Here is a 22,509-nt window from a genome sequence, read left to right as displayed (position 1 = left end):
TGTGTATGAGGATCTAGAGAACGGATGGTGTACTGTACTGTGTATGAGGATCTAGAGAACAGAGGGTTTACTGTACTGTGTATGAGGATCTAGAGAACAGATGGTGTACTGTACTGTGTATGAGGATCTAGAGAATGGATGGTGTACTGTACTGTGTATGAGGATCTAGAGAACAGAGGGTTTACTGTACTGTGTATGAGGATCTAGAGAACAGATGGTGTACTGTACTGTGTATGAGGATCTAGAGAACAGATGGTGTACTGTACTGTGTATGAGGATCTAGAGAACGGATGGTGTACTGTACTGTGTATGAGGATCTAGAGAACAGAGGGTTTACTGTACTGTGTATGAGGATCTAGAGAATGGATGGTGTACTGTACTGTGTATGAGGATCTAGAGAACAGAGGGTTTACTGTACTGTGTATGAGGATCTAGAGAACAGAGGGTTTACTGTACTGTGTATGAGGATCTAGAGAACAGAGGGTTTACTGTACTGTGTATGAGGATCTAGAGAATGGATGGTGTACTGTACTGTGTATGAGGATCTAGAGAACAGAGGGTTTACTGTACTGTGTATGAGGATCTAGAGAACAGAGGGTTTACTGTACTGTGTATGAGGATCTAGAGAACAGAGGGTTTACTGTACTGTGTATGAGGATCTAGAGAACAGATGGTTTACTGTACTGTGTATGAGGATCTAGAGAACAGACGGTTTACTGTACTGTGTATGAGGATCTAGAGAACAGAAGGTTTACTGTACTGTGTATGAGGATCTAGAGAACAGACGGTTTACTGTACTGTGTATGAGGATCTAGAGAACAGACGGTTTACTGTACTGTGTATGAGGATCTAGAGAACAGATGGTTTACTGTACTGTGTATGAGGATCTAGAGAACAGACGGTTTACTGTACTGTGTATGAGGATCTAGAGAACAGAGGGTTTACTGTACTGTGTATGAGGATCTAGAGAACAGAGGGTTTACTGTACTGTGTATGAGGATCTAGAGAACAGAGGGTTTACTGTACTGTGTATGAGGATCTAGAGAACAGAGGGTTTACTGTACTGTGTATGAGGATCTAGAGAACAGAGGGTTTACTGTACTGTGTATGAGGATCTAGAGAACAGAGGGTTTACTGTACTGTGTATGAGGATCTAGAGAACAGAGGGTTTACTGTACTGTGTATGAGGATCTAGAGAACAGAGGGTGTAGAAAGAACATGTGCTCATCTTGATTTTAGTCTACTTATGACTTTGGATAATTCTCTTTTTAACCCTGCCTCACTGTTCTGAAAATATTAGCATATTAAAAGGGCAATAGTTTAACATCAGAATAGATTACTTTGTAGAGTATTTAGCAGTGATAGTACACACACGCACGCGCACGAACGTACGAATGCACAGACCTTTGCTTTGCCAACAGTGGGTTATTTTATATTTAAACCACTTTAAATTTTGTTATCAGTTTGTTGCAGACTCTTTTTCTACAGTGTGTGTGTGTGTGTGTGTGTGTGTGTTTGTGTGTGTGTGTGTGTGTGTGTGTGTGTGTGTGTGTGTGTGTGTGTGTGTGTGTGTGTGTGTGTGTGTGTGTGTGTGTGTGTGTGTGTGTGTGTGTGTGTGTGTGTGTGTGTGTGTGTGTGTGTGTGTGTTTGATTGCAGTGTGTTTAGTCTCAGTGCAGGTGCATGGAGGGATACTGGGAGTGTGTTTGAAAAAGTGAAGTTTCTTTCTGCTGAACACCACGTCAGATGTCTTACATGAGAATGGAGGAAAAGGGAGAGAGGAAAGGAGGGAGGAAAGGAGGGAGGAAAGAGAGGGCTGAGACAGTGTAGAGATGGCAAGAGAGAGAGAGAGGTTTACATGGGAGAAGATAAGGCAAAGGGGGAGAAAGAGAAAAGCGAGGTGAGAGAGAAGATAGAGAGAGAGGTTTTAGTGGTGAAGGGTTCAGGTAGATAAGACATAAAACAGTGTGGTTCAGGTAGAGGGTTCAGGTAGATGGTTCAGGTAGATGGTTCAGGTAGATGGTTCAGGTAGATGGTTCAGGTAGATAAGACATAAAACAGTGTGGTTCAGGTAGAGGGTTCAGGTAGATAAGACAGAAAACAGTGTGGTTCAGGTAGAGGGTTCAGGTAGATAAGACAGAAAACAGTGTGGTTCAGGTAGATGGTTCAGGTAGATAAGACAGAAAACAGTGGAGCAGTAGCAGAGGCACCAGAAAGACACAGCTCCTAATCAAGGTTGCGGTCAATTCCATTTCCATTTAGGATGTACACTGAAATTCCAATTTCAATTCAATGAGAAAAATGTAGATTTGGAATTTGATTTACTTTCTGAATTGACTGGAATAAAAAATGTAACTAAACCCAACCCTGGTCCTAAATGTGCAGCCAGCCAATACAATATGCACTACAGCATAATACGTTTACCAGAGTTCCTCAAATTTAACATCAGGGACAACTAGCTGCAGATTCATCTAGACTAGAGCGACGTAGATGAATGCTAGAGGATGGGAGGCCATGCAGATTCATCTAGACTAGAGCGACGTAGATGAATGCTAGAGGATGGGAGGCCATGCAGATTCATCTAGACTAGAGCGACGTAGATGAATGCTAGAGGATGGGAGGCCATGCAGATTCATCTAGACTAGAGCGACGTAGATGAATGCTAGAGGATGGGAGGCCATGCAGATTCATCTAGACTAGAGCGACGTAGATGAATGCTAGAGGATGGGAGGCCATGCAGATTCATCTAGACTAGAGCGACGTAGATGAATGCTAGAGGATGGGAGGCCATGCAGTGAAAGCAGCTCTGATGCAGTCTAGAGGACACCAGAGAAACAGAATGCCTCGAGCTGCTATCTGCTGGGGGCATGACGTCATGTGACGACTCTCAGCAGTGGGGGCTAACAGGGAAGTCGTCATGATGATGCAACATTCATTTCAGTCGTCACAGACAACATGTCGCATCTGGCACACACACACGCACGTGCGCGCACACACACACAGCTCCCAGTAGCATGTGTGCGTGCGTACGTGCGTGCGTGTGTGTGTGTGTGTGTGTGTGTGTGTGTGCGATTGTTATGTTCTCTATGAGTGAAGGTGTGTCTATGCATGCATACACTTTGAGGTTGTGCTTTTTGTGACAGTATGCGCAGTCTGTGTGGGTGTGTGTGTTTCTGCACGAATGGCCCCAGTCTGATCTGTGTGTCTTTTTCTCAGCACCCAGTCTAATTCCTTCAAAAACAAAAAAGCATTATGGAATACAATTCCTTTCAAATTCCCAGAACATCCAAAAAGAGAATTCCTAAAACATTCAAACTTCCTGTGTCTGCAGTTCCCACATAGAGAAGAACAAGCAAAGGCATGACAAAGAAAATGTAGAGATAGAGAGAGAGAGAGAGAGAGAGAGAGAGAGAGAGAGAGAGAGAGAGAGAGAGAGAGAGAGAGGTAGGGGTAGGTAGGTAGGTAGGTAGGTAGGTAGGTAGGTAGGTAGGTAGGTAGGTAGGTAGGTAGGTAGGTAGGTAGGTAGGTAGGTAGGTAGGTAGGTAGGTAGGTAGGTAGGTAGGTAGGTAGGTAGGTAGGTAGGTAGGTAGGTAGGTAGGTAGGTAGGTAGGTAGAGAGAGAGAGAGAGGTAGGTAGATAGATAGATAGATAGATAGATAGATAGATAGATAGATAGATAGATAGATAGATAGATAGATAGATAGATAGATAGATAGATAGATAGATAGATAGTGTCCTGCAGGTCGGTTCATCTGTGTCTTCCTGTGATTCTTCTTCTCTCAATTCCACAGCAATAGAATTGCAGAGCGATAGTGAGCTAGAGTCTCTCTGGCTCTGTCTGTCAGTATGTGAGTCCTGTGAATCCATCTCCCATCTGTATATCTGTCTGTCTGTACTGTAAGTCTTCAGTGTCGTAGCAGAGGCTTCCTCATCAGTGGCTGCAAAGAGGAGGAGGTGGCTGAGGTAACATTAGCCATGGCCATCTGACAGGGTCATAGATCATCCAGAGAGAGAGAGAGAGGGAGAGAGGGAGGGAGGGAGAGAGAGAAAGAGGGAAAGAGAGTGACGTCCATAGAGAGAAGGGAGGGGGGGACACACGGTAAAAGGTAAACGGACTAAAACTCCTCTCTTTCACACTTGACAGGTGACGTCAACGAAATCCAAATGAATATAACAACAACCTGCCAGTGATATGTCTGATTCCTCTCGTACAGCCCTTACTCACTCCTCCCTCACCATGGCCTGCTACTGCTACAATACCCTTAGGAACACTGGTCAAACACACTGGTGTCACTACCAGCTCTGACCACTAGAGGCACTGAGGGCGCTCTGCTCTCTGCTTCAATGTGGGTGCATCTCAACAGTCTAACAAATCCTCCCCTCCGTCATCTGTACTGATTTGAGAAAACAGCATAGTCGATTCCTACACCACATTGACTTTCCACCTGTCAAGTTGTTTCATGCCAGTACAGATGAAGGACAGGAGTTCAGGATAGGAAGCCATCGTTGGGATGCATCCTCTGTGTGTTTCAGAAAAGGAGAGGAGCCAGAGGAGTACATTACCATGATTGTTGTCACGACGACTGTCCTGTTCTCCAAGTTGGTGCTGTCATTGGACAACAACACCTCATTTTGGACCAGAACCAGTTTGTCAATGTCATTCCAGTAGCCAATCTGAGAGAGGTAGGGGAGGGGTTAAAACCAGGCAAAACGGTATTTTCATCAAATCAAAATAATTTCTCCGACATGCCTGTGTGTCAATTCCTACCCGTTGTGGTCCGTTGCTCTTCAGTTCAAACACGTCCATGGTGTAGTTGACTCTGCGGCCGTAGTGGTCAAACTGGATGTTACCTGTCAGACCCTGGATACGCACCTGGAGACATAACAACAGAGAACACAGGTCAGAACAAAGAACAGGCAACAACATGGAACAATAAGGACACATAGGACCATAGATGACCTGTTTGAGTGTGCGTTCCATGTCTATGCCCTGGTTCCAGGGAGCTGCTGGGTTGGCCAGACAGTCTCCAGCATTTCCTCTACGGGAGATGTCTATCTTCTGACGACGCAGGTTCCTGAAGGCCTCGGCCATCACCAACACCCCATCATACGTCAGAGACGAGGTGTACTGGGGAGAGAGGAAGAGGAGGAGGATGGAGAGAGAAAGGAGTAGATTAGATTAGATGATTTGACATGAACAGCCTAGAGCCTATAGCAGACATGAAGATGCCTGTTTGAGGAATTAGGAAAGGCCTGTTTCAGGCTGTGGGTTCCTCTCTTGACAATCCACTGGATTACATTTGAACATTTTAGTCATTTAGTAGATGCACTTATCCAGAGCGACTTACGGTCAAGTGCAAGTGTTGGTTCAGTTTTTTTTGGGGGGGGGTGGTCGTGTTGAAAAAGGGGATTATTTAAGATACTCTTTGAAGGAGCAAGGATTCAGGTGCTTTTGGAAGATGGGTGGGGAGAAGCTGCTTACACCATTGGGGTGCCAGGATAGAGAAGAGCTTGGACTGGGCTGCCATCCCGTAGGTGTGGGAGGGCCAAGAGAATAGAGGTGGCAGAACGGAGTGCTCGGGTTGGGGTGTAGGGTTTGAACAAAGCCTGAAGTTAGGGAGGGGCAGTTCCTCTTGCTCCTCTGTAGGAAAGCACCATGGTCTTCTACTGGATGCAAGTTTCAACTGGAAGCTGAGGAGCAGGATGACATGGGAGAACTTGGGAAGGTTGAAAACCAGGCAGGCTGCAGTGTTCTGGATAAGTTGCAGGGGTTTGGTGGCGCAAGCAGGGAACCCAGCCAACAGTGAGTTGCAGTAGTCCAGATAGGTGATGACAAGTATCTGGATTAGGACCTTTGCCATTTCCTGTGTGAGGTAGGGTCGCTTGTAGAGAATGTCAGGTTGTTGTCCAGGGTCACACCAAGGTTATTTGAACTCTGGGAGGGTGACACTGTGGAGTTGTCAACCGTGATGGAGAAGTCTTTGAGTGGGCAGGCCTTCCCTGGGAGGAAGAGCCACTCCGTCTTGTCGAGGTTGAGCTTGAGGTGGTAGGCCGACATCCAAGCTGAGATATCTGCCAGGCATGCATGTGTGTCACCACCTGGGTGTCAGAAGGGGGAAGGAGAAAAGTAGTTGAGTGTCATAGCAATGATAGGAGAGACCATGTGAGGATGTGATGGAGCCGAGTGACTTGGTGTATAGAGAGAAGAGGAGAGGGCCAAAAACCAAGCCCTGGGGGACACCAGTAGTGAGAGTACGTGGTGCAGACACAGATCCTCTCCACGTCACCTGGTAGGAGCAGCCTGCCAGGTAGGATGCAATCCAAGAGTGTGCAGAGCCAGAGACTCCCAGCCCTGAGAAGGTAGAGAGGAGGATCTGATGGTTCACGCTGTCGAAGGCAGCGGATAGATCTGGGAGGATGAGAATAGAGGAGAGACAGTCAGCTTTGGCAGTGCGGAGAGCCTACACGACGCAGAGAAAAGCAGTCTAAGTTGAGTGACCCGTCTTGAAGCCTGGCTGGTTGGGGTCAAGAAGATCGTTCTGAGAGAGATAACGAGAGAGTTGATCAGAGACAGCACGCTCAAGTGTTTTGACTCGGGCCATTTTGAAGTCAGAGGGGATGCAGCCAGTAGTCAGGGATGAGTTGATGAGGGAAGTGAGGAATGGGAGAAGGTCTCCAGAGATGGTCTGGAGAAGGGAGGAAGGAATGGGGTCGAGCGGGCAGGTTGTCGGGCGGCCAGACCTCACTAGTCGCAGGATTTCATCTGGAGAGAGAGGGGAGAAAGAGGCCAAGGCATAAGGTAGTTATGTGTGAGTGGGACCAGTGGACTCAATAGGCTGAGTGAATGAGTGGGACCAGTGGACTCAATAGGCTGAGTGAATGAGTGGGACCAGTGGACTCAATAGGCTGAGTGAATGAGTGGGACCAGTGGACTCAATAGGTTGAGTGAATGAGTGAGACCAGTGGACTCAATAGGCTGAGTGAATGAGGAACAGATGTCGTCAACATTCTTTTCAAAGTGGTTGACAAAGTAATCCAGAGAGAGGGACGAGGGAGGAGGAAGGGGAAGGGGTGGAGGATAAAGGAGAGAGGAGAAGGTGGAAAAGAGTTTCCTAGAGTTAGAGGCAGAAGCTTGAAATGTAGAGTGATAGAAAGTGGCTTTAGCAGCGGATACAGAGGAAGATAAAGTAGAGATTAGGGACTGAAAGGATGATAGGTCCTCCAGAAGTTTAGTTTTCCTCCATTTTCACTCAGCTGCCGCAGCCCTATTCTATAGGCTTGCAATGAGTCACTCAGCCACGGAGCTGGATAGGAGGGCCGAGCTGGCCGGAAGGAAAGGGACAGTGCGAATCATAGGGAGCAAAAATGGAGGAGAATAGGGTTGAAGAGGGGGAGATAGGTGACAACAATGTCAAGCTTGAGTGGACAAGTGACAGTGATAGCATGGAATTCAAATGAGGAGATGGAGAAATGAGTAGCCCTGTGCCATCCCCATGACAACCAGACGCTCTTGGACTATGAGAGAACATGTAGTCAGATGAAGAGAGAGCAGCTGGAGTAGCAGTGTTCTCTGGGGTGATCCATGTCTCTGTCAGGGACAAAAAGTCAAGGGACTGAAGGGCATCATAGGCTGAGATGAACTCTGCATTCTTGACCGCAGATCAGCAGTTCAAACACTGCCAGAGACCTGGAATTCCACATGGGTTGTGCACACAGGGTACATTAATTAGAAGGGTTGCAACCAAGGGGTGGGGAGTGTCTGTCAAACCTACAGGGAGAGGCGCGAACAGGTTTAGAAAACACACACATAGTTGCCAAAGCTACAAAGAGCAAATGAGATCATCTGAAAATAACTAAGTAACATACGAAAGTGAGAAAGTGGTGTGGAACCTTCCTCTCTTTCCTTCACGAAGAACTCTGCAGAAATGTATGAAACAAGTCCCATTTATGTGAATGAATGGATCCCCATGAGACCCGTCTGCGGCAGTAAGATAATGATTTAAGAGAGACATGACAGTCTTCAGAGGAGATTTATCTAACAGATCTGTATATGGTAAGACAAACAGCACTACGGAGGTATTCACACACACAGCAGGGTGCCCTCACATCAACAAACACACACACACATACACACACATTGCTACAAAGGCCGTCACACCCACAGCAGGAAGCATTCACATCATGACAGAGACCAAACTGAGAGAGGAGATAAGGAGAGGAGGAGGAGGAGAGAAGGAAAGGAGGAAAGGAGGAGAGGAAGAATGAGGGGATGATAAACTCAGGGGACGCACTTCACATCAGGTCTGCATCACTCTGACTCTGCATGTCTCTCTCTCCCTTCTTACTCACACACAATGTGTGTTGGGGTGGTTATAAACCATGCCTTTCTCATGATCTTCCCTTTATCTTATCTCAAGACTTTCTTCTATCTTTCTTTGAGAAGCTTGTTCTACAGTGACACTGGAAGTGTTCTACAGTGACATTGGAAGTGTTCTACAGTGGCACTGGAAGTGTTCTACAGTGACACAGGAAGTGTTCTACAGTGACATTGGAAGTGTTCTACAGTGGCACTGGAAGTGTTCTACAGTGACACAGGAAGTGTTCTACAGTGACACTGGAAGTGTTCTACAGTGACATTGGAAGTGTTCTACAGTGACACTGGAAGTGTTCTACAGTGACACTGGAAGTGTTCTACAGTGACACTGGAAGTGTTCTACAGTGACACTGGAAGTGTTCTACAGTGACACTGGAAGTGTTCTACAGTGACACTGGAAGTGTTCTACAGTGACACTGGAAGTGTTCTACAGTGACACAGGAAGTGTTCTACAGTGACACTGGAAGTGTTCTACAGTGACACTGGAAGTGTTCTACAGTGACACTGGAAGAGTTCTACAGTGACACTGGAAGTGTTCTACAGTGACACTGGAAGTGTTCTACAGTGACACTGGAAGTGTTCTACAGTGACACAGGAAGTGTTCTACAGTGACACTGGACGTGTTCTACAGTGACACTGGAAGTGTTCTACAGTGACACTGGACGTGTTCTACAGTGACACTGGAAGTGTTCTACAGTGACACTGGAAGTGTTCTACAGTGACACTGGAAGTGTTCTACAGTGACACTGGAAGTGTTCTACAGTGACACTGGACGTGTTCTACAGTGACACTGGAAGTGTTCTACAGTGACACTGGAAGTGTTCTACAGTGACACTGGAAGTGTTCTACAGTGACACTGGACGTGTTCTACAGTGACACTGGAAGTGTTCTACAGTGACACTGGAAGTGTTCTACAGTGACACTGGAAGCGTTCTACAGTGACACTGGAAGTGTTCTACAGTGACACTGGACGTGTTCTACAGTGACACTGGAAGTGTTCTACAGTGACACTGGAAGTGTTCTACAGTGACACTGGAAGTGTTCTACAGTGACACTGGAAGTGTTCTACAGTGACACAGGAAGTGTTCTACAGTGACACTGGAAGTGTTCTACAGTGACACTGGAAGTGTTCTACAGTGACACTGGAAGTGTTCTACAGGGACACTGGAAGAGTTCTACAGTGACACTGGAAGTGTTCTACAGTGACACTGGAAGTGTTCTACAGTGACACTGGAAGTGTTCTACAGGGACACTGGAAGTGTTCTACAGTGACACTGGAAGTGTTCTACAGGGACACTGGAAGTGTTCTACAGTGACACTGGAAGTGTTCTACAGTGACACTGGACGTGTTCTACAGGGACACTGGAAGTGTTCTACAGTGACACTGGAAGTGTTCTACAGTGACACTGGAAGTGTTCTACAGTGACACTGGAAGTGTTCTACAGTGACACTGGAAGTGTTCTACAGGGACACTGGAAGTGTTCTACAGGGACACTGGAAGTGTTCTACAGTAACACTGGAAGTGTTCTACAGGGACACTGGAAGTGTTCTACAGGGACACTGGAAGTGTAGTCTTAATAGTCTTTGACAGGTATTAATAAAACATAGCCCGTTCTTTGTTCTAACATCTGCTAACCATGTGTATGTGATCAATAAAATGTGATTTGATAATACATAAAGCTGGCTGTTTAATTGTATATAAAGTGCCTTGTCATTCACTAATTCAGTAAGCATCTGCATCCTGCTGACAAAACTGAAATATTACTTATTTTGGTCTTGAAAGGTGGCGCCAATAATGGTTTGATGTCAGTGAATGCCATTTGGTTTCATAGCGTATTCCAGGAATAGAACGCTGAGAATGACAAACTCAAAATCTCACTCACTCACATACCCACACAAACACCCACACACTAATACAAACACACACACACACACACACACCCACGCACGCACGCACGCACGCACGCACGCACGCACGCACGCACGCACGCACGCACGCACGCACGCACGCACACACACACACACACACACACACACACACACACACACACACACACACACACACACACTTAACCCACACAAACACCCACACACTAATACAAACACACACACACACACACACACACCCACCTACCCACCCACATACCCACACAAACACTCACACACTAATACATCCACACACACACACGAATACAACCACACACACACGAGAATACAAACACGCACGCACGCACGCACACACACACACACACACACACACACACACACACACACACACACACACACACACACACACACACACACACACACACACACACACACACACACACACACATATACAAACACACACACACATATACACGAATACAACCACACACACACGAAAACAAACACACACACACAAACACCCACACACTAATACAAACACACACACACACCCACCCATATACCCACACAAACACCCACACCCACACACTAATACAAACACACACACACACACACACACACACACACACACACACACACACACACACACACACACACACACACACACACACACACACACACACACACACACACACACACACACACACACACACACACACACACACACCCACATGCCCACACAAACACTCACACACTAATACCAACACACACACATGAATACAAACACACACACTAACTAGAATCTGAGATTGTGTACACTCATCAGTGGAGGACAATTGATGGACTGGCCATCCTTTAACAAAGATGTATCATAGAAATATTAAAATGATGATACACAATTAACAGCCATATCAGGGTGAAAAATGTCACACCATTCTGAAGCTATCACTGAGAGAGAGAGAGAAAATAACAGCCAGAGTGTGGGAGAGAGAACAGGCAGAGCGAGAAAGTCAGAGAGAGAGAGAGAGAAAGAGAGAGAGAGAGGGTGAGAGAGATGGAGAGAGAGAGAGAGGGTGAGAGAGATGGAGAGAGAGAGAGAGAGAGAGAGAGAGAGAGAGAGAGAGAGAGAGAGAGAGAGAGAGAGAGAGAGAGAGAGAGAGAGAGAGAGAGAGAGAGAGAGAGAGAGAGAGAGAGAGAGAGAGAGAGAGAGAGGGTGAGAGAGATGGAGAGAGAGAGAGAGAGAGAGACAGAGAGAGAGAGAGAGAGAGAGAGAGAGACAGAGAGAGGGTGAGAGAGAGAGAAAGAGAAAGAGGGTGAGAGAGATGGAGAGAGAGAGAGAGAGACAGAGAGAGAGAGAGAGAGAGAGAGAGAGAGAGAGAGAGAGAGAGAGAGAGAGAGAGAGAGAGAGAGAGAGAGAGAGAGAGAGAGAGAGAGAGAGAGAGGGTGAGAGAGATGGAGAGAGAGAGAGAGAGAGAGAGAGAGAGAGAGAGAGAGAGATAGAGAGAGACAGAGAGAGGGTGAGAGAGAGAGAGAGAGGGTGAGAGAGATGGAGAGAGAGAGAGAGAGACAGAGAGAGAGAGAGAGACAGAGAGAGAGAGAGAGAGAGAGAGAGAGAGAGAGAGAGAGAGAGAGAGAGAGAGAGAGAGAGAGAGAGAGAGAGAGAGAGAGAGAGAGAGAGAGAGAGAGAGAGAGAGAGAGATACAGAGAGAGAGAGAACAGACAGATGGAAGAGAGAACTAAAGAGATAGAGAGAAAGTAAAAAGAGAGGAGAGACAGAGAGAGAAGACAGGCTATGTGCACACTGCCCACACAATGAGGTGGAAACTGAGTTGCACTTCCTAACCTCCTGACAAATGTATGAACATATTAGAGACACATTTTTCTCTCAGATGAAAAAGAACCACAATTTTGATAACCTCCCATATCTATTGGGTGAAATACCACAGTGTGCAATCACATCAGCAATATGTGTGACCTGTTGCCACAAGAAAAGGGAACAAACACCATTGTAAATACAACCCATATTATGTTTATTTATTTTCCTTTTTGTACTTTAAATATTTGCACATTGCTGCAACACTGTATATAGACATAATGTGACATTTGAAATGTCTTTATCTTTTTGGAACTTTTGTGAGTGTAATATTTACAGTTTACTTTTTATTGTTTATTTCACTTTTGTTTATCCATTTCACTTATTGGCATGGGAAACATATGTTTCCCATGCCAATAAAGCCCATTGAATTGATTTGAATTGAGAGAGAGGGAGAGGGAGAGAGAGTGGGAGAAGGAGAGGGAGAGGGCGAGGGAGAGGGAGAGGGAGAGGGAGAGGGAGAGGGAGAGGGAGAGGGGGAGAGGGAGAGGGAGAGGGAGAGGGGGAGAGGGAGAGGGAGAGGGAGAGAGAGAGGGGGAGAGAGAGAGAGAGAGAGAGAGAGGGAGAGAGAGTGGGAGAAGGAGAGGGAGAGGGCGAGGGAGAGGGAGAGGGAGAGGGAGAGGGAGAGGGAGAGGGAGAGGGGGAGAGGGAGAGGGAGAGGGAGAGGGAGAGGGGGAGAGGGAGAGGGAGAGGGAGAGAGAGAGGGGGAGAGAGAGGGAGAGAGAGAGAGAGAGAGAGAATGGGTAGAAGATAGAGGTGTGAGGACACTGTGGAAAAGTGCTCTCTGCCATTCTGTGTCTAACACCATCTGTCACCGTGTGATTGGCTGAGTCTCTCCTGCTGCCTCTCAAAGTCACAGTCTGATTGGCTAAAGAGCTGTGACAGGAGAAAGAGGTTTCTCTCCAATATGATTCTAGAACCCTCTCCCAGCAGTGTGTATTGGTGTGTATGTACCTTGGGTGGGCTGTCAGAGCCTGGGTACTCTCTCTGGTCCAGTTTGTTCCAGCGTTGCATCAGTTTGAGGACCATGGGCTTACTGAAGTCAACCAACTGGAACCCTGTGACGTTAGCCCCACCATGCATAAACCTCTCTAGAGATATGTCTTTAAAACCCTGGAGAGGAGAGAGAGAGAGAGAGAGGGGAGGAAGAAAGGGAGAGAGAAATAGAGAGAAGGACAGAGAGAGAGATATACAGTCCTTAAATTTAATTGAGAGAGAGCGAGAGAGAGAGAGAAAGGAAAAGAGAATGAGAGAGAGAGAGAAAAAAAGAAAGAAAGAAAGAAAGAAAAAGAGAATGGGAGAGAGAAAGAGAGAGAGAGAGAGAGAGAGAGAGAGAGAGAGAGAGAGAGAGAGAGAGAGAGAGAGAGAGAGAGAGAGAGAACAAGAGAGAGAGAGGTGCTAGGCACAACTGCATTTGAAGATTAACCTGGCCTGCCAAGTCTGAACATGAAAGCTCTGAGACAGGGATGTACCTCCTCTTCCCAAGGAATAAAGGAGAGAGAGAGGGAGAGGGAGAGAGAGAGAGAGAGCGAGAGATAGATAGAGAGGGAGAGTGGGAGAGTGGGGGATAGAGGAGAGATAGATAGAGAGGGAGGGAGGGAGAGTGGGGGATGGAGATAGAGAGGGAATGGGCTGTCTGAAGTGCCTTCAAACCATCCTCCCCACAAAGGTCTGTCTGGTTCAGAGTTGACTTACATTTTCCTCAGAGACAAGGTAAACCACAGCCACCTACCTGAACCACTCTGTTTATACCACAACCCCCCCCCCCCTTCCTCTCCTTGTCTACTGTCTTTCATCTGCACTAATCTAAAAAAAAACACAATGGGGATAGGGACAGTGGAATTTGATTCCACTTGTTCAGTTGGTTCATGTTAGCACAGACGAAGGGGAGCAGGAGTGGAGTAGACAAGGAAAGGAAACCACTTTAGACTGTTGCGCTCTTAATTAAGATGGCAAACGCAGACTTACGAGGTTGGCCAAGATGTAATGGTAGCCTTTGACATGTTTGCCCACACTAATGGCCTGGAGAAAGAGAGGAAGAGAAGAGGAACAGAGGAGGAAAAACTTTAACCATTTGTACATCGTTACGACATGATATGACATTGTAATGTCTTTATTCTTTTGGAACTTCTGTGAGTGTAATGTTTACTGTTAATTTTTGTTTTTTCTTTCACTTTTGTATATTATCTACTTCACTTGCTTTGGCAATGTTAACATATGTTTCCCATGCCAATAAAGCCCTTTGAATTGAATTTAATTGAATTGAGAGAGAGGGAGAGAGAGACAGAAACAGAGCAGTCTCTGTCAGACTAATGATGCCATCCATGCCAATACTTCTGAGCCAGCTGTTCCTGGGCAGACCATCGCACAGGTGTGTTTGTGTGTGTGTGTGTGCGTGCGCATTTGTGTGTGTGTGTGTGTGTGTGCAGAGCTGCTGGTGTCTGCCCATATTTGTCAGACCAGTAGACAGGAAGGGAGATCTGGCCAGAAAAGGAAGTGATGCATGCAAAGGAAGTAGTGACAGATAACTGACCAATAGGACGTTACCCTGGAGCTGGGGTCAAAGGTGACAGCAGCAGAGAAGAGGCAGACAGACACACCAGCCTCAACTGTCAGAGTCACAGTCTGGTTGTAAATAGATGGGTTCAGTGAAGAGAGGAGTAGAGGGGAACTAATACGGATGGACAACCACAAGGCTTAGAGAGAGAGAGAGTGTGTGTGTGTGTGTGTGTGTGTGTGTGTGTGTGTGTGTGTGTGTGTGTGTGTGTGTGTGTGTGTGTGTGTGTGTGTGTGTGTGTGTGTGTGTGTGTGTGTGTGTGTGTGTGAAGATGTGTGAGGGTGAGTTCTGTGGTCACCTGTTCTAGAATGCTCTGCCGTTTCTCAGATTCACCTATTCTAGAATTCTCTGTAATATCTCACCAGACTCAGTTGTTCTAGAATGCTCTGCAGTCTCTCAAGAGACTCACTTGTTCTAGAATGCTCTGCAGTTTCTCAGACTCACCTGTTCTAGAATGCTCTGCTGTTTCTCAGATTTACCTGTTCTAGAATGCTCTGCAGTCTATCAGACTCACCTGTTCTAGAATGCTCCTCTGTAATCTCTCACCAGACTCACTTGTTCTAGAATGTTTTGCAGTCTCTCAGAATCACCCATTCTAGAATACTCTGCAGTCTCTCACCAGACTCACTTGTTCTAGAATGCTCTGCAGTCTCTCAGATTCACCTGTTCTAGAATGCTCTGCAGTCTCTCAGACTCATCTGTTCTAGAATGCTCTGCAGTCTCTCAGACTCACCTGTTCTAGAATGCTCTGTAATCTCTCACCAAACTCACCTGTTCTAGAATGCTTTGCAGTCTCTCAGACTCACCTGTTCTAGAATGCTCTGCAGTCTCTCAGGCTCACTTGTTCTAGAATGCTCTGCATTCTCTCAGACTCACTTGTTCTAGAATGCTCTGCAGTCTCTCAGACTCACCTGTTCTAGAATGCTCTGCAGTCTCTCATACTCACTTGTGTTAGTATGCTCTGCAGTCTCTCATACTCACTTGTGTTAGTATGCTCTGCAGTCTCTCAGACTCACTTGTTCTAGAACGCTTTGCTGTCTCTCAGACTCATCTGTTCTAGTATGATCTGCATTCTCTCAGGATCACCTGTTCTAGAATGCTCTACAGTCTCTCAGACTCACCTGTTCTAGTATGATCTGCATTCTATCAGAATCACTTGTTCTAGAATGCTCTGCAGTCTCTCAGACTCACTTGTTCTAGAATGCTCTGTAGTCTCTCAGACTCACTTGTTCTAGAATGCTCTGCAGTCTCTCAGACTCACCTGTTCTAGAATGCTCTGCAGTCTCTCATACTCACTTGTGTTAGTATGCTCTGCAGTCTCTCAGACTCACTTGTTCTAGAACGCTTTGCTGTCTCTCAGAATCACCTATTCTAGAATACTCTGCAGTCTCTCATCAGACTCACCTGTTCTAGAATGCTCTGCATTCTCTCAGAATCACCTGTTCTAGAATGCTCTACGGTCTCTCAGACTCATCTGTTCTAGAATGCTCTACAGTCTCTCAGACTCACCTGTCCTAGAATGCTCTGTAGTCTCTCAGACTCACCTGTTCTAGAATGCTCTGCAGTCTCTCAGACTCACCTGTTCTAGAATGCACTGCAGTCTCTCAGACTCACCTGTTCTAGAATGCTCTGAAGTCTCTCAGACTCACCTGTTCTAGAATGCTCTGCAGTCTCTTTAGACTCACCTGTTCTAGAATGCTCTGCAGTCTCTCAGACTCACCTGTTCTAGAATGCTCTGCAGTCTCTCAGATTCACCTGTTTAAGAATACTCTGCAGTCTCTCACCAGACTCACCTGTTTTAGAATGCTCTGCAGTCTCTCAGACTCACCTGTTCTAGAATGCTTTGCAGTCTCTCAGACTCACCTATTCTAGAATACTCTGCAGTCTCTCACCAGACTCACTTGTTCTAGAATGCTCTGCAGTCTCTCAGATTCACTTGTTCTAGAATGTTCTGCAGTCTCTCAGACTCATCTGTTCTAGTATGATCTGCATTCTCTCAGGATCACCTGTTCTAGAATGCTCTACAGTCTCTCAGACTCACCTGTTCTAGTATGATCTGCATTCTCTCAGAATCACTTGTTCTAGAATGCTCTGCACTCTATCAGACTCACCTGTTTGAGTACGCTCTGTAGTCTCTAAGACTCATCTGTTCTAGAATGCTCTGCAGTCTCTCAGACTCGCTTGTTCTAGAATGCTCTGTAGTCTCTCAGACTCACTTGTTCTAGAATGCTCTGCAGTCTCTGAGACTCACCTGTTCTAGAATGCTCTGCAGTCTCTCATACTCACTTGTGTTAGTATGCTCTGCAGTCTCTCAGACTCACTTGTTCTAGAACGCTTTGCTGTCTCTCAGACTCACCTATTCTAGAATACTCTGCAGTCTCTCATCAGACTCACCTGTTCTAGAATGCTCTGCATTCTCTCAGAATCACCTGTTCTAGAATGCTCTACAGTCTCTCAGACTCATCTGTTCTAGAATCCTCTACAGTCTCTCAGACTCACCTGTTCTAGAATGCTCTGTAGTCTCTCAGACTCACCTGTTCTAGAATGCTCTGCAGTCTCTCAGACTCACCTGTTCTAGAATGCACTGCAGTCTCTCAGACTCACCTGTTCTAGAATGCTCTGCAGTCTCTCAGACTCACCTGTTCTAGAATGCTCTGCAGTCTATCAGACTCACCTGTTCTAGTATGCTCTGCAGTCTCTCAGACTCACCTGTTCTAGAATGCTCTGCATTCTCTCAGAGTCATCTGTTCTAGAATGCTCTACTGTCTCTCAGACTCACTTGTTCTAGAATGCTCTGCAGTTTCTCAGACTCACCTGTTCTAGAATGCTCTGCTGTTTCTCAGATTTACCTGTTCTAGAATGCTCTGCAGTCTATCAGACTCACCTGTTCTAGAATGCTCCTCTGTAATCTCTCACCAGACTCACTTGTTCTAGAATGTTTTGCAGTCTCTCAGAATCACCCATTCTAGAATACTCTGCAGTCTCTCACCAGACTCACCTGTTCTAGAATGCTCTGCAGTCTCTCAGATTCACCTGTTCTAGAATGCTCTGCAGTCTCTCAGACTCATCTGTTCTAGAATGCTCTGCAGTCTCTCAGACTCACCTGTTCTAGAATGCTCTGTAATCTCTCACCAAACTCACCTGTTCTAGAATGCTTTGCAGTCTCTCAGACTCACTTGTTCTAGAATGCTCTGCATTCTCTCAGACTCACTTGTTCTAGAATGCTCTGCAGTCTCTCAGACTCACCTGTTCTAGAATGCTCTGCAGTCTCTCATACTCACTTGTGTTAGTATGCTCTGCAGTCTCTCATACTCACTTGTGTTAGTATGCTCTGCAGTCTCTCAGACTCACTTGTTCTAGAACGCTTTGCTGTCTCTCAGACTCATCTGTTCTAGTATGATCTGCATTCTCTCAGGATCACCTGTTCTAGAATGCTCTACAGTCTCTCAGACTCACCTGTTCTAGTATGATCTGCATTCTCTCAGAATCACTTGTTCTAGAATGCTCTGCAGTCTCTCAGACTCACTTGTTCTAGAATGCTCTGTAGTCTCTCAGACTCACTTGTTCTAGAATGCTCTGCAGTCTCTCAGACTCACCTGTTCTAGAATGCTCTGCAGTCTCTCATACTCACTTGTGTTAGTATGCTCTGCAGTCTCTCAGATTCACCTGTTCTAGAATGCTCTGCAGTCTCTCAGACTCATCTGTTCTAGAATGCTCTGCAGTCTCTCAGACTCACCTGTTCTAGAATGCTCTGTAATCTCTCACCAAACTCACCTGTTCTAGAATGCTTTGCAGTCTCTCAGACTCACCTGTTCTAGAATGCTCTGCAGTCTCTCAGGCTCACTTGTTCTAGAATGCTCTGCATTCTCTCAGACTCACTTGTTCTAGAATGCTCTGCAGTCTCTCAGACTCACCTGTTCTAGAATGCTCTGCAGTCTCTCATACTCACTTGTGTTAGTATGCTCTGCAGTCTCTCATACTCACTTGTGTTAGTATGCTCTGCAGTCTCTCAGACTCACTTGTTCTAGAACGCTTTGCTGTCTCTCAGACTCATCTGTTCTAGTATGATCTGCATTCTCTCAGGATCACCTGTTCTAGAATGCTCTACAGTCTCTCAGACTCACCTGTTCTAGTATGATCTGCATTCTATCAGAATCACTTGTTCTAGAATGCTCTGCAGTCTCTCAGACTCACTTGTTCTAGAATGCTCTGTAGTCTCTCAGACTCACTTGTTCTAGAATGCTCTGCAGTCTCTCAGACTCACCTGTTCTAGAATGCTCTGCAGTCTCTCATACTCACTTGTGTTAGTATGCTCTGCAGTCTCTCAGACTCACTTGTTCTAGAACGCTTTGCTGTCTCTCAGAATCACCTATTCTAGAATACTCTGCAGTCTCTCATCAGACTCACCTGTTCTAGAATGCTCTGCATTCTCTCAGAATCACCTGTTCTAGAATGCTCTACGGTCTCTCAGACTCATCTGTTCTAGAATGCTCTACAGTCTCTCAGACTCACCTGTCCTAGAATGCTCTGTAGTCTCTCAGACTCACCTGTTCTAGAATGCTCTGCAGTCTCTCAGACTCACCTGTTCTAGAATGCACTGCAGTCTCTCAGACTCACCTGTTCTAGAATGCTCTGAAGTCTCTCAGACTCACCTGTTCTAGAATGCTCTGCAGTCTCTTTAGACTCACCTGTTCTAGAATGCTCTGCAGTCTCTCAGACTCACCTGTTCTAGAATGCTCTGCAGTCTCTCAGATTCACCTGTTTAAGAATACTCTGCAGTCTCTCACCAGACTCACCTGTTTTAGAATGCTCTGCAGTCTCTCAGACTCACCTGTTCTAGAATGCTTTGCAGTCTCTCAGACTCACCTATTCTAGAATACTCTGCAGTCTCTCACCAGACTCACTTGTTCTAGAATGCTCTGCAGTCTCTCAGATTCACTTGTTCTAGAATGTTCTGCAGTCTCTCAGACTCATCTGTTCTAGTATGATCTGCATTCTCTCAGGATCACCTGTTTTAGAATGCTCTGCCGTCTCTCAGACTCACCTGTTCTAGTATGATCTGCATTCTCTCAGAATCACTTGTTCTAGAATGCTCTGCACTCTATCAGACTCACCTGTTTGAGTACGCTCTGTAGTCTCTAAGACTCATCTGTTCTAGAATGCTCTGCAGTCTCTCAGACTCGCTTGTTCTAGAATGCTCTGTAGTCTCTCAGACTCACTTGTTCTAGAATGCTCTGCAGTCTCTGAGACTCACCTGTTCTAGAATGCTCTGCAGTCTCTCATACTCACTTGTGTTAGTATGCTCTGCAGTCTCTCAGACTCACTTGTTCTAGAACGCTTTGCTGTCTCTCAGACTCACCTATTCTAGAATACTCTGCAGTCTCTCATCAGACTCACCTGTTCTAGAATGCTCTGCATTCTCTCAGAATCACCTGTTCTAGAATGCTCTACAGTCTCTCAGACTCATCTGTTCTAGAATCCTCTACAGTCTCTCAGACTCACCTGTTCTAGAATGCTCTGTAGTCTCTCAGACTCACCTGTTCTAGAATGCTCTGCAGTCTCTCAGACTCACCTGTTCTAGAATGCACTGCAGTCTCTCAGACTCACCTGTTCTAGAATGCTCTGCAGTCTCTCAGACTCACCTGTTCTAGAATGCTCTGCAGTCTATCAGACTCACCTGTTCTAGTATGCTCTGCAGTCTCTCAGACTCACCTGTTCTAGAATGCTCTGCATTCTCTCAGAGTCATCTGTTCTAGAATGCTCTACTGTCTCTCAGACTCACTTGTTCTAGAATGCTCTGCAGTTTCTCAGACTCACCTGTTCTAGAATGCTCTGCTGTTTCTCAGATTTACCTGTTCTAGAATGCTCTGCAGTCTATCAGACTCACCTGTTCTAGAATGCTCCTCTGTAATCTCTCACCAGACTCACTTGTTCTAGAATGTTTTGCAGTCTCTCAGAATCACCCATTCTAGAATACTCTGCAGTCTCTCACCAGACTCACCTGTTCTAGAATGCTCTGCAGTCTCTCAGATTCACCTGTTCTAGAATGCTCTGCAGTCTCTCAGACTCATCTGTTCTAGAATGCTCTGCAGTCTCTCAGACTCACCTGTTCTAGAATGCTCTGTAATCTCTCACCAAACTCACCTGTTCTAGAATGCTTTGCAGTCTCTCAGACTCACTTGTTCTAGAATGCTCTGCATTCTCTCAGACTCACTTGTTCTAGAATGCTCTGCAGTCTCTCAGACTCACCTGTTCTAGAATGCTCTGCAGTCTCTCATACTCACTTGTGTTAGTATGCTCTGCAGTCTCTCATACTCACTTGTGTTAGTATGCTCTGCAGTCTCTCAGACTCACTTGTTCTAGAACGCTTTGCTGTCTCTCAGACTCATCTGTTCTAGTATGATCTGCATTCTCTCAGGATCACCTGTTCTAGAATGCTCTACAGTCTCTCAGACTCACCTGTTCTAGTATGATCTGCATTCTCTCAGAATCACTTGTTCTAGAATGCTCTGCAGTCTCTCAGACTCACTTGTTCTAGAATGCTCTGTAGTCTCTCAGACTCACTTGTTCTAGAATGCTCTGCAGTCTCTCAGACTCACCTGTTCTAGAATGCTCTGCAGTCTCTCATACTCACTTGTGTTAGTATGCTCTGCAGTCTCTCAGACTCACTTGTTCTAGAATGCTCTGTAGTCTCTCAGACTCACTTGTTCTAGAATGCTCTGCAGTCTCTCAGACTCGCTTGTTCTAGAATGCTCTGTAGTCTCTCAGACTCACTTGTTCTAGAATGCTCTGCAGTCTCTGAGACTCACCTGTTCTAGAATGCTCTGCAGTCTCTCATACTCACTTGTGTTAGTATGCTCTGCAGTCTCTCAGACTCACTTGTTCTAGAACGCTTTGCTGTCTCTCAGACTCACCTATTCTAGAATACTCTGCAGTCTCTCATCAGACTCACCTGTTCTAGAATGCTCTGCATTCTCTCAGAATCACCTGTTCTAGAATGCTCTACAGTCTCTCAGACTCATCTGTTCTAGAATCCTCTACAGTCTCTCAGACTCACCTGTTCTAGAATGCTCTGTAGTCTCTCAGACTCACCTGTTCTAGAATGCTCTGCAGTCTCTCAGACTCACCTGTTCTAGAATGCACTGCAGTCTCTCAGACTCACCTGTTCTAGAATGCTCTGCAGTCTCTCAGACTCACCTGTTCTAGAATGCTCTGCAGTCTATCAGACTCACCTGTTCTAGTATGCTCTGCAGTCTCTCAGACTCACCTGTTCTAGAATGCTCTGCATTCTCTCAGAGTCATCTGTTCTAGAATGCTCTACTGTCTCTCAGACTCACTTGTTCTAGAATGCTCTGCAGTTTCTCAGACTCACCTGTTCTAGAATGCTCTGCTGTTTCTCAGATTTACCTGTTCTAGAATGCTCTGCAGTCTATCAGACTCACCTGTTCTAGAATGCTCCTCTGTAATCTCTCACCAGACTCACTTGTTCTAGAATGTTTTGCAGTCTCTCAGAATCACCCATTCTAGAATACTCTGCAGTCTCTCACCAGACTCACCTGTTCTAGAATGCTCTGCAGTCTCTCAGATTCACCTGTTCTAGAATGCTCTGCAGTCTCTCAGACTCATCTGTTCTAGAATGCTCTGCAGTCTCTCAGACTCACCTGTTCTAGAATGCTCTGTAATCTCTCACCAAACTCACCTGTTCTAGAATGCTTTGCAGTCTCTCAGACTCACTTGTTCTAGAATGCTCTGCATTCTCTCAGACTCACTTGTTCTAGAATGCTCTGCAGTCTCTCAGACTCACCTGTTCTAGAATGCTC

The 22,509-nt window shown here is 46.0% G+C and overlaps 1 protein-coding gene across 8 annotated transcripts in view; it reads right to left on the bottom strand.

Moving 5' to 3' along the window:
- LOC139549532 (glutamate receptor 4-like) overlaps window positions 1–22,509 on the bottom strand; it is a 163,299-nt gene that overhangs the window by 45,405 nt on the left and 95,385 nt on the right. For 7 of the 8 annotated variants that reach the window (XR_011669900.1, XM_071360123.1, XM_071360125.1 and 4 more), the window contains exons 6-10: window positions 14,101–14,154; window positions 13,087–13,245; window positions 4,959–5,126; window positions 4,767–4,871; window positions 4,562–4,672 (exon numbers count right to left, since the gene is read on the bottom strand). Coding sequence is in view for 7 of the 8 variants with exons in the window: in XM_071360123.1 (XP_071216224.1) it covers window positions 4,562–4,672; window positions 4,767–4,871; window positions 4,959–5,126; window positions 13,087–13,245; window positions 14,101–14,154 (597 nt within the window). In the remaining variant the exon portion in view is untranslated. Of the gene's footprint in view, window positions 1–1,498; window positions 3,937–4,561; window positions 4,673–4,766; window positions 4,872–4,958; window positions 5,127–13,086; window positions 13,246–14,100; window positions 14,155–22,509 lie in introns of those variants that run through there. The other variant, XM_071360128.1, reaches the window with a different exon arrangement.

The sequence above is a fragment of the Salvelinus alpinus genome, chromosome 22, assembly GCF_045679555.1.
Source record: "Salvelinus alpinus chromosome 22, SLU_Salpinus.1, whole genome shotgun sequence".
Lineage (NCBI taxonomy): Eukaryota > Metazoa > Chordata > Actinopteri > Salmoniformes > Salmonidae > Salvelinus > Salvelinus alpinus.
The sequence above is the reverse complement of the archived record's forward strand: the minus strand, read 5'-3'. Positions and strand labels throughout refer to the sequence as shown.